Consider the following 12,500-nt stretch of genomic DNA (forward strand, 5'->3'; position numbering starts at 1 on the left):
ACACGCCTTTCACTCACGCATTTTTGACTGGCTAATTTTAGAGATCACCCTAAAAAGCTTTAGATCAAGGCGCGGTAAAAAGGCAATCATTTATTCAAAATCCATTACCTGCTGATAGCTTTAGTAAATAAAGAATAAATGCTATACCGAGTGATTGCATTGTGACTAAACTTGATAGACAACAAATGCAAGGAAACGATGTTATGTGCTTGTAATATTTCGATATAAATCTATATCATCTTCGGACTAAGGCGGGATACAAGTAGCAGAATTTAAATACCGCGAGATTGTGCAACAGTATAATCACGTGAAAGTGAAAAACAAAGAAACGAAACTGTCAGGAGAATAAGCGGAGTTCTCTACTGGCTTTTAAGCCATTGTTCAGAAATGGTGTTAGACGCTTAATATGGTAAGCTTCTTTATATAGTAATAGATTCCAGTTATCATCGCGATCTATTATGTTAGTGTTATCACGCACGGTTTGGGCGAAGAAGGAGGGAGAGGGCAAACGATGGCCGAAGTACGTCTGCATTCGCAAGCTATAGAAGACTAAGGCAACACTTTCTCCTCCGTTGTTTAAAGATCCCGAGTGCTGGTCCGGCTGGCCCGTGACCTCCTGCACCGTAGTCCCGATGTTCAACCAACTGGGTGCGGGCTTGGAAAAGAACGAAGCCGATGATGTTGCAGGTTTGAACCTCTACCTGCTACCTCATCCCTTTTAAATTTCCTTTCCAGAATTGCCAAGCAACTAAGACGTGACATGCATTTCTACTGGCCATTGGCTTTGCATTTAAATCAGGAATAAAAAATACCATGATTTTTATTTTTATTTTGACTGTCTGAAACACTTGTTCTTCTACAGATTGCAGCTCTTAGGAAGTGTGACAGTAAGGATCCCAAAATCGGCATTCGCACCTTTGCTTCGTTAGAACAGTACTCGGCGGCTGACCTCGCAAATTACACCGCATCTACTTTCGATAAAGAGAGGGAAATGAAACAGCTGGAAGCCTTGTTAAAAGTGGTAAGCAATAACGCAAACATTAGGGACCTTTAGATCGGAAGACGTCTACGAGGACGAGTTTTTCGTACTGAGCATGCGCATAAGAATTGGAGGCCGACACTTTTCAAGGTGCACGTGCTCAGAACAGAAAACTCGTACTCGTAGTCCTCCTCGCTCCTCCGATCTAAAGGTCCCCATTATTATCTGCCTATGCGTTCGAGTAGTAATTAAGAGTTTTCCACTTCCTTGGCTGTTGTGCCTGAAGCTCTTACATATAAGAACAGGAAAGCTTAAAGATCAAAAAATCAACATTAATGTTCCCAGCTTAAGGCCCGGGAAAACGGTCTCAACATTTACTTCAACATCCGTTTGATTTTCTTTAAGCGTGTTGACTGCTGGGGTGGCCAAACAGTTTAAAAACATATCTTCAATAGTTGATTCAACAAAGCTTCACCACAGGCCTGGCATTCAGTCCCAGGCTGCAGCCGCGGTTGTTACTATGGACATGAACTTGTTTCTATGGATACGGACATGGATACGTCATCGAGAGACCGATTAGTGCGCACGCGCATTCCCAACAATGCAAAAGCAAAAGGCTTTAACTTTATTCAACATTCGCGAAAACAAAAGAAATGTTAAATCGTTGTTGAAGCAAAGTTTAAAGATTTTTAAACTCATTCAACTTCAACTAAACATGTTGAAGCAAATGTTGCAGCCTTTTGCCCCGGAGCCTTTTGTTCCATTTGGTCATGGTGTTTTAGGCCGGTAATATTAACAGATTTTTCTTTTCTCGACACAGCTTCAAATGGAAAAAGAGAAAATAATAGAAAATGATAGTGCTTACGCTACGAAACTTTGAAAAGGTTTCTCGACAAGACCACACTTCTCTGGGACAAATGGTTTCAATGAATCAATATGGATAAATTTGAGCGGACAAGAAGCAAGTTTAGCACACTTTGGCAGTGGACGCTGCGTGAAATGATTGCTTATGCTTATGAATTTATTTATTTCTCCTTTCTCCTTTTGCCAATCGAACAAGTCTTTTTGCATCAGTTTTCTGTCGCCCTAAGTTCCCAGTGGTTATATAGAATGCGGCCAAATCTCACTCTCCTCGAAGCTCTTTTCTCCTACGGGAACTCTTCAGTGCTGCACAGACTATTTATAGGACGGGCAACCTTTTTTTAGCCAGGCAGTCTTTCTTATACGTATCCTGTACCTATCACCTGTAGTGTAACCCAGAATCAATGTTAACAACGTTTGTACTTCTGCGAATGGGATAGAGTGCAAGCTTTACGATTCAAAGGAGAAAACGGAATCTTCAGAGCTCTTTGGTCGTACCGTTACTTTCGCTTCACTTCTCTTCACTGTATTTTGACAAAATTTCAATACAGTCGAACCTCCACTGAGGGACACTTCCTGTAAGGGGACACTTCCCGAATGCGCACACCAAACCGCGGCCCCGGCAATTTTACTATATATTTAACCTCCCGTAAGCGGACACCGGCACCTATTTGGGGTCCACAGGGTCTAAAAAAATTTCCTCTCGTAAGCAGGCAGTAAACAATACCAAGAACATTTCTAACGAAATGGGTTTAATTTTAATGGTTTAATCACGCAATGTCCTACACAAAGCATAGTCATTCTGATTACAATTGTTTTTTTTTTTTATTTTTTATTACAGTACATCAAAGTTTCCCTTTCTAACTTTTCTTCAAACCAGTCGCACGAAAGTTTGTCTCCTTGAAATTTAAAGTCGCAAGGCAATTTCATCCCATATCCTGCTCCTTTTGTTATCCGCTTTCTCGTAATAAGAACTGTTGCTGAGTTAAACGCACGCTTCAGGAACTTCGTCACCCAATCTCTAAAATATTCTAATGAACAAATGGCATCTTATACAAAACCAGCCCTTACTTAGAGAAATCTTTAAAAACCCTCCCCGAATTTCATATAGAAAAGGGAAATCTTTGAATGATGTACTTGTTAGAACAAAGCTCTAATGTCTTTGAATGTCCTATCTTGACCAATAAGAGTCGTGTTTGGCCTGACTACACCTTGAAACACAATGGACCTTTTTCGATATACTAAAATTCAGCTTAAAAGAGAGGTTCAGAGAACAAAAACAAAGAGAAGTGGATGACTTGCAAGTATGTTTCACATTTATTCCAACGTGTTAATTGCTTTTGTCCTCACTGCCTCACTATCAAGCTGAATATTTGATATATCAAAAATGGCTTATTACAAGTTGTTTTAATTAAATGCTTTAAAAGACTTGTTGTGGTGTATTTTATGCCCTCAAGAGAAAATGAGGGGACAGAGAGGGAGGCTCCCGGTCCAGCCCTTGGAATATGTCATGTCCACGAAAGTTATTTTTAGACGAGCAGAAGTCTTTGTTCTAGAGGAAGTCTGTCTTCCGAGACGTCTGCATGCAGGCCAACCTCGATCTAATGTTTGAAAGAAAATAAATATTCATCAGCCTTCCACGTGCGCCGCCATTTTCTCTTTTCACTAAGAACCTGTGAGCGAGGCAAGACTGCATGCGGACGCCTCGGACAGACTTCCGCTATAACAAAGACTTCCGCTAGTCTAAAAATAACTTTCGTGGACATGACATATCCCGGCCAACGCCCTGAGCCTCCCTCCCTTTCCAGTCATTTTCTCTTGATGCCCTCTATTGCATTTTTTTTTCAACCTCCCATAAGCGGACACTTCCCGTAAGCGGACACTTACATTACCCTTGGTCCCGAGGGTGTCTGACGTGAAACTGCATTTGGAGCCTGACACTGAGTGCAAGGTGATGACTGTAGTGGTCCAATTTCTTTACATTTCTTTGCAAGATTGAGAGATTTGAAATCACTTTACTTAAAGATTATAGCCCGGACAAACAAACAGGTTCAAGTTTTCAGTAATATTCAGTAGCTTTTGCTGCATAATAACAACTTTTCCGGTTGATTTAGTTTCGAACGCTTCTCGCAAAATTCGGAAGAAAACATTAATTAGAATAAAGCGCATACAGTGCGAAAACAAGCTTGGTGACCCCATCTTTTTGTTGCATTTTTTTTAAATTTTTAATGTCCTGTGTATGAGTAACAATTGTGCCAAGTTTGAAAACAATCTGGATAGTACGTCGTTTTCATGGGAATTACCTTAAAAAGTGATTTCAGAGAGGAAGGGAGGGAGAGAAAAAAAAAAACGTTATTTACCAGCTAAGGGTCGGTCCGTATAGTAACGTCTTTTTCAAGACCGAGGTCACAGTCTTTCGCTATACAGACCTCCCAGTTGGCATGCAAATAGCATATATTTATTGACAATAACTTTTACAATGATGCAGTGAAGTGGTTGGAAACACGTAATGAAGACAGCAAGGACAGACCAATTAATAAAAGAAATGGATGGAAGCTGCAAGGTGCCAAAATTTATCCCACAACGGAGAAGAAATTGTTCAAAAATGTCAACTACACCAAGTTCTTTGCCAAGCCCATGCACTTGAAGAAGAAGTAATACAACTCTTTGTGTCACTCTGCTTAGCACAAAGAACAAAAGTCGATCACCGCCAGACCTCTCGTTCTAGCCCCTATTCAAGCAGGAGGATTCCGAACACATGCATTTGCAAATGGACGTAATGGACCTTAGAAACTTACTAATCTACGTCCATGTTCATGTCATCGCAAACACAACCGGATTCTCCACATGACTGATCATTTCACGAAATATTCGTGCTTTATCCATTGAAAAATAAGCGAGCAGAAGGTGTATTGGCATGCTTATCTCAATTTTGCCGGCAATTTTGATTCCCTCAGAAATACACACGACTGACAATGGACGGCAATTTCAGAATTCTCTGATGTCCCAATTCTGCAAGAACAGCAGCATCACTCAACTTTATGGAGCTCCCAGAAAACCATCAATTCAATTAAGGTTTCAGTAGAAAGGAACAGTCAAACAGTAAAGCAAAACACCAGAAATACCTTAAAAGAAAAGAAACAAAGCCCAAATCATTGGGGTCAGGTACTAGGGGAAGCTGCTTACAAAAAAGGAACATGAAGCAACAAAACAAACACGTGCACCCTATGAACTGGTATTTGGCATACCACCGTGGAAAGAAACCAACACTATCCCAGATAAAAAACACGATCAACATTCTACCACGTAAGAAGAAGAAGAAGGAAAAGAAGAAGAAGAAGAAGAAGAAGAAGAAGAAGAAGAAGAAGAAGAAGAAGAAGAAGAAGAAGAAGAAGAAGAAGGAGAAGAAGAAGAAGATCGTTCCCCGTACTTCCCGGTTCCTTTAGTGTTTTCGTTGCAGATAGGCACGTATTATGTGCCGAAAATTTATTAGACTGAAATCAATGCTGATAAAACTCAAGTCGAACCAGGGAAGAGCCTTGTCGCCGGGAAATCCGGAAAATCCGCGTTTACCGTGCATGCCGAAAAATGATTGAAATGACATCAATGGCATCAAGGAATGACCGCTGATAATACTCAAGCCGAACCAGGGACGAAGCTTGTGTCCGGGAAATCCGGAAAATCCGTGTTTTCCGTGCATGCCGAAAAGTTCTTAGAATAATATCAAATAAAAATAATAATCATCATCATCATCATCATCATAATAATAATTATCATCATCATCATAATAATAATAATAATAATAATTATAATTATAATGAATGAAATCAAAGGCATTAAGGGATGACCGCTGATAAAACTCAAGCTAAACCAGAGAAGAGCCTTGTGTCGGGGAAATCCGGAAAATCCGCCTTTTCCGTGCCTGCCGAAAAGTTCTTAGCATGAAATCAAATAATAATAATAATAATAATAATAATAATAATAATAATAATAATAATAATAATAATAATAATAATAATAATAATAATAAAATCAAAGCCATTAAGGAATGACCGCTGATAAAACTCAAGCCGAACCAGGGAAGAAGCTTGTGTCCGGGAAATCCGGAAAATCCGCCTTTTCCGTGCATGCCAAAAAAGTGATTGCACTGAAATCAATGGAATTAAGGATTCACTGCTGATAAAACCCAAGTCGAACCAGGGAAGAGCCTTCTCACCGGGAAATCCGGAAAATCCGCCTTTTCCGTGCATGCCGAGAAGTTAGTCACACCACAGGTAAACAATTTTGGTGATTACGGAAAATACTGATTTTACGGATTTCCCGGAGATATGAATATTTAATGATTAAACTTGCAGTAACGACTGACTGCTGTCTGTCACAAACTTTTACTTGACCACGGAAAATACGGATTTCACGGATTTCCTGGAGATATGAATATTTAATGATTAAACTTGCAGTAACGACTGACTGCTGTCTGTCACCAACTTTTACTTGACCACGGAAAATACGGATTTCACGGATTTCCCGGAGATATGAATATTTAATGTTATTCCATGTTAATATATTCTAATATAATATATTACTTCTCTTTTTTTCTGTAAGTATCTATATATATATATATATATATATATATATATATATAGAGAGAGAGAGAGAGAGAGAGAGAGAGAGAGAAAGTGTAGGAGAGAAACCCTGACAATGCACACCCCAAATAATCATATTTTTAACTGAATAAATGTTTTGAAAGAAAATTTGCCCTGAGCGGATTTGAACCCACGTCCCCCTATTACCAGTCGTGTGTGATCACCACTACACCACCAGGACAACCATGCTGGCAACACAGCCATCGAAGAGGTGATTTACGTGGTTAAGGCGTGGGCCTCCCGGGAAATTTTCTTTCAAGGTGACAAGGTAGGGGAGCCTATAACTTCACTTGAAACCCAACTATACTTGACCACGGAGAATACGGATTTCACGGATTTCCCGGAGATATGAATATTTAATGTTATTCCATGTTAATATATTCTAATATAATATATTACTTCTCTTTTTTTCTGCAAGTATATAACGTATATGTATATACGTTAAGTAGGCTTGTATTTGCTGTACTAAGAGTGCTCTATACCATGCGGTAGGGCAATTACAAATGAATGAATAATCAGGACACGATCATACTTTTGCCTCTGGTTTTCATACAGGTCTGTTTCGTACAGGACGTTTAGTTTGTCCTGCACTCATCAGTGTGTAACCAAGAGTGATTTTATTCGTTGAAGATTACCGCTTTTTAGTCATACATGGCCGTTCGTGCTGCACGCTCCTATTTACCTGACGTTCTTCAATAGGTATTTCTCATGTGCCAGCCGCAAACAGCAACACTCAATAAGCGCAACGAGTTGATTAGTAAATGTAGACACAATGAGAAATACCTATTGAAGAACGTCAGGTAAATAGGAGCGTGCAGCACGAACGGCCATGTATGACTAAAAAGCGGTAATCTTCAACGAATAAAATCACTCTTGGTTACACACTGATGAGTGCAGGACAAACTAAACGTCCTGTACGAAACAGACCTGTATGAAAACCAGAGGCAAAAGTATGATCGTGTCCTGATTATTCATTCATTATATAGATACTTACAGAAAAAAAGAGAAGTAATATATTATATTAGAATATATTAACATGGAATAACATTAAATATTCATATCTCCGGGAAATCCGTGAAATCCGTATTTTCCGTGGTCAAGTAAAAGTTGGTGACAGACAGCAGTCAGTCGTTACTGCAAGTTTAATCATTAAATATTCATATCTCCGGGAAATCCGTGAAATCCGTATTTTCCGTGGTCAAGTAAAAGTTTGTGACAGACAGCAGTCAGTCGTTACTGCAAGTTTAATCATTAAATATTCATATCTCCGGGAAATCCGTAAAATCCGTATTTTCCGTAATCACCAAAATTGTTTACCTGTGGTGTGAATAACTTTTCGGCATGCACGGAAAAGACGGATTTTCCGGATTTCCCGGTGAGAAGGCTCTTCTCTGGTTCAGCTTGAGTTCTGTCAACGGTCTTTCCTTAATAACATTGATTTCAGTCCAATGGCTTTTTGGCATGCACGGAAAAGGCGGATTTTCCGGATTTCCCGGGCACAAGTCTCTTCCCTGGTTCGGCTTGAGTTTTATCAGCGGTCATTCCTTAATGCCTTTGATTTCATTCATTATTATTATGATTATTATTATTGTTATTATTATTATTATTATTATTATTATTATTATTATTATTATTATTATTATTATTATTATTATTATTTGATTTCATTCTAAGAGCTTTTCGGCAGACACGGAAAAGGCGGATTTTCCGGATTTCCCGGACACAAGGCTCTTCCCTGGTTCGGCTTTAGTTTTATCAGCGGTCATTCCTTAATGCCTTTGATTTCATTATTATTATTATTATTATTATTATTATTATTATTATTATTATTATTGTTATTATTATTCGATTCCATTCTAAGAACTTTTCGGCATGCCCGGAAAACGCAGATTCTCCGGATTTCCCGGACAGAAGGCCTTTCACTGGTTCGGCTTGATTATTATCAGCGGTCATTCCTTAATAACATTGATTTCAGTTTAATGACTTTTTGGCATGCACGGAAAAGGCGGATTTTCCGGATTTCCCGGGCAAAAGTTTCTTTCCTGGTTCGGCTTGAGTTTTATCAGCAGTCAAGCCTTCATGTTACGATTTTAGTCAAACAGCTTTCGGCGTGCACAGAAAACGCGGATTTTCCAGATCTCCCGGACACGTGGTGCTTCACTGGTTTAGCTTAATTTTTGGGCTCATCCTCGGTGTAAAAACCTGCGAAACTCACAGATGACGTAGCACAAAGGAAAACAAAAGAGCAAAAAAACATCAAACAATAACCTAACCCTACCACGAGCTAACAAAACAAAGAAAGAGTTTCACAGGTTTTTACACCGAGGTAAACCCAATTTTTGCAGCAAAGAAGCAGAAATACACAAGATTTTAGTCAACCAAGTTTTCAACATACGCAGAAAAGGACGGTTACTTGTTAGTTGCTTGTTAGGACCAATAGTGTAACTCATTTTAATTGATGACAGAAATTTTGCTCTTCTGCATCGATGTCGTCTTCGTTGCCAGAGATCTGATAACTTTTCAATATCCAGTAACACGTTGCTAAGATTACAAGCATGTGTCACTCAGCCTGATCTCAGTGACGTGAACAAAGGAGGAAGGATTGCCATAAGCAACATCCTAAATGCATTCCTGTTAAAATTTAGTCCTAAATCACTGCACAAAATGTGTCGGGTTTCCCGGTTGTTTCTGTGAATTATTGTCAACAAAGAGAGCTATTACCCGTTTAGGATAACAGCCTTGATTGCATTGTTTGTGCTTTGGATTTCCTTGATTAGATGGCGAGTTTATCTCGGAAAAGTGTTAAATCGCAAAAACCATGCTGGGTCAACAGGAGTGGCTCGACTGAGTAAACAAGCCAAGCGATCGTATCGATGTTGTGTTTCATTGACTTGATCTGTTATTTCTTTGGGTTTCCCGTGGGAAACACCATCATTGTGCGGGATTGGTAGTCAAACGTACTTAAGGTACAAAATTAGAAACGCCCCTTTTCACACCCATTCGACAGTTACATGATGTGTGACACCTATTTGACGACAAGTTGCAAGTGAACACATGACAAAGAAATAGTAAACTCTCGTGCATCGTTGATCATTATTATCACGGGCAGCGCTTTCAAATTTATGCGTCAACATTTCACTGCTTTGATCCACTATATAAGAGACGCAATCATTTTACAACATCTGAGCTACAGGAGAAAATGCAGCGCACAAGACAACCGTGCCGACAGCTAAATAGTGAAGGGATAAAGAGCGCTGCACTGTGTTATCTCTTACCAGTTATCAGCGGAAGGTGCAGCATCATAAGCGCAAAATGTATTTTTAAAGCAAAAGATAAAGATTTGGGCAGGGCGTGGACTTCTATTTGCAGCAAACGTGATTCATGCGACAATGCTATTTCAGGTCAGTATTTATTGGAATACCTTTGTTTCCGAGGAAATTTGGAGAACATTTTAAGTATCAAAAATGAAATTGAACGCATTTGACAGTGCTGTGTTTCAGGTATCCACAACGCAGCGTTTTTCTTTAGCGCCATTTCGAGCCAAGAGAAGAAACACTGTTGCATCAACGAAGAAACAGACGATGAGAGTAGTTCTGGCGATGACATGCCAAGTTCCATGACGCAACAGTGGCTCGAAGGGAACTTGACAAGTATAAACAAATCACTGTGCCCCGCAATCTCATACTGGGTCGCGTTGACTACAATAAATGGCGCCCCTGCCAGCCCAATTTCGGTTCACAAGGCCCTGCTAAATTGCGGACTGGATGTCACAGCAACCCAGGTAACGAATGTCGTATCTTTCTTTGAGAGCTCTCCTTGAGATGTGTCTAGCAATCCAATGTAAAGCGAGATATAAAGAAAAGGAACAAGCACAATCACAGTGCTGCAGGTAGCAAAACAAATCGTGAAAATGTTCTGAGACATTGTTCCATTTAATTTGTATTCGACAAGTGCAGTTCCAGGATGGAAAGGAATCTCCAGCCACGGCAGAACTTTACAAAGTGTTCAAAGATCATAAAAATCCTATCATGCGAGACCTTGTGAGATCATCTTACAAACACTCCTACAGAGACGAGGCCAGGAAGCTGATCGGTGAGGATTGCTTATGCACCCAGGAGTTAGACGATTGTGGCAGTGAAAACGTCGTGCGAGTGACCCTGGTTAATCAGAAGTTTCACGCGTCCTTGCTGAAAGCAATCGAACGTCTGACCGCGGCAAAGCTACAACTGGACAAATTTGGCTTCGAGTCCAACACGGCGACGTCGCAGGCGTCCACCAGCCAGCCACCGTGCGACGACGAAAAGATGCTGTCAAATAAACTCGCAATCCTGGTTAACGATATAGCAATCGCCATGGGAAAACTTGGCTATGCTACCTACAGAGGAAAAATCTACAAGAAAGATCCCAGATCCACGTTCACGTTTTCATACAAGTGCGAGACAAGGGCTTTCGTAAACACCTTGGCCACCAATGAGCAGTTTAAGTCGCGGATGCTTCCGCAGATGAAGAAAATCATTGACCTGTTGTCGGATCCTTATTGTGAGCTGTTTCGACCACTAACCGTGGATTACGATCTCATCGAAGTGAACAACGGCGCTTGCTGGTCATTGAAAGGAAGGAATTTCGTCGAGGACGCCATCGAAGAACACCAAATAGGCAAGGTATCACCCAGAGCGTTTTGCCCGTACGAGCCAAACCAAATTCCCGACGCAAAATACTTTCGCCAGATTTTGGAAAACAGTCTCACTCCTGACGACGTATGTGGCTTCTGCGAAGAGTTTGTCAAACTCCTAAACTACAATAAGAAAAAACACAAGGACAAGGTGTTGTGTCTAGTCGGAGACGCTAACAGCGGCAAAACAAGCCTGTTTTTCCCGATCCTCAGCCTCGTACATCACGGAAACGTAGCCACGGTTACCAAACAGCGTGCCTTTAATAAATCGATGATTACGCCATTCACCGAGGTCATATTCTTGGACGAGGCTACGGAATCAACCCTAGATATCGACGACTGGAAAACGTTGACACAGGGTGGTTATTCCGCACACGACGTGAAGTATCAGAGGGCAAAATCTTTCATCAACCGCTGTCCCATGTTGATAACTTGTCAGAAAAAGCTCGACTTTGGACCGTCTGATCAACCCGCCATGGACAGAAGGCTCAGCACGTACCAGTTCAAGAGACTGGCGAACCCCACAAAACGTGCGGCTACTCACAACATCGTGAAACCGACGAGGAGGACCAATCAGAAACAGACGAAGAGCGTTCGTTGTACGAAGACGGTGCCTTAAAGCAGAGCGAGAAAGAAGCACTACAGTCGGTGTCGTTGGAGGAGATAATGACCGAGAACACCGCGCCAGTTCCTGTAGAGGACCAAGACGAGCAAAGCGACTCGAAAGCTTCAGATAGCCAGTCAGATGCCAGTCACGCGGGTGACGTCTTGTACGCCCTTGAGGAACATCTCAGAGGCCCGCAGCCAGATAGCCTTCGTCACAGGCAGGTATTGCACATGCTCCAGGCCGAGAGGGCCAAGAGGCACAGAGCGGAAGAGGACAGAAAGGAGCAGCACAAACGGCGCAAGACCCTGCTCAGAACTAAGGGCGTGTCCACTCAGAACGCGGAACTCATCTCCTCGAATCCCGAAGAACCGTTGCCTAGTGCAGTCACGAGGGAACTGGACCGATATGAGGAGGAGCAAAGGCAAGCCCGAGAGCATAAACGCCGAGAGGCTGCGAGAATAGCATTCGAAAACGCTTGGGTCCGAACGACGGAAATAGAGCTCAAGGAGTGCTATGACAAATTGCGAACGAACGACGAACCTTCCGTTCGCGCCAACCTTAAGGCCTACATGCGAATGCTGTCCGAAAATCTCAAAGATCATCATATGTCGCTGGGCACGTATTGCACCGCCGAGGCCTTGGCCGAGCGGAAGCGAATATGCACGGCACTCGGCCTGTTGAGTGAGAACAAGCAACACCTCGTCACGAATGTCTGGGAAAGGTTGCCGGTCATCACTT

General features: G+C 41.4%; 1 protein-coding gene across 1 annotated transcript; it reads left to right on the top strand.

Moving 5' to 3' along the window:
* Positions 1-5,037: 5,037 nt before the first annotated feature.
* On the top strand, positions 5,038-11,774 carry LOC137989310 (uncharacterized). The gene is made up of 3 exons (XM_068835137.1): positions 5,038-5,266; positions 9,984-10,133; positions 10,435-11,774. Exons 1-3 carry the CDS (start codon positions 5,038-5,040, stop codon positions 11,772-11,774), a joined length of 1,719 nt encoding a protein of 572 aa, XP_068691238.1.
* Positions 11,775-12,500: the final 726 nt, after the last annotated feature.

Source organism: Montipora foliosa, unplaced genomic scaffold (genome assembly GCF_036669935.1).
Source record: "Montipora foliosa isolate CH-2021 unplaced genomic scaffold, ASM3666993v2 scaffold_451, whole genome shotgun sequence".
Lineage (NCBI taxonomy): Eukaryota > Metazoa > Cnidaria > Anthozoa > Scleractinia > Acroporidae > Montipora > Montipora foliosa.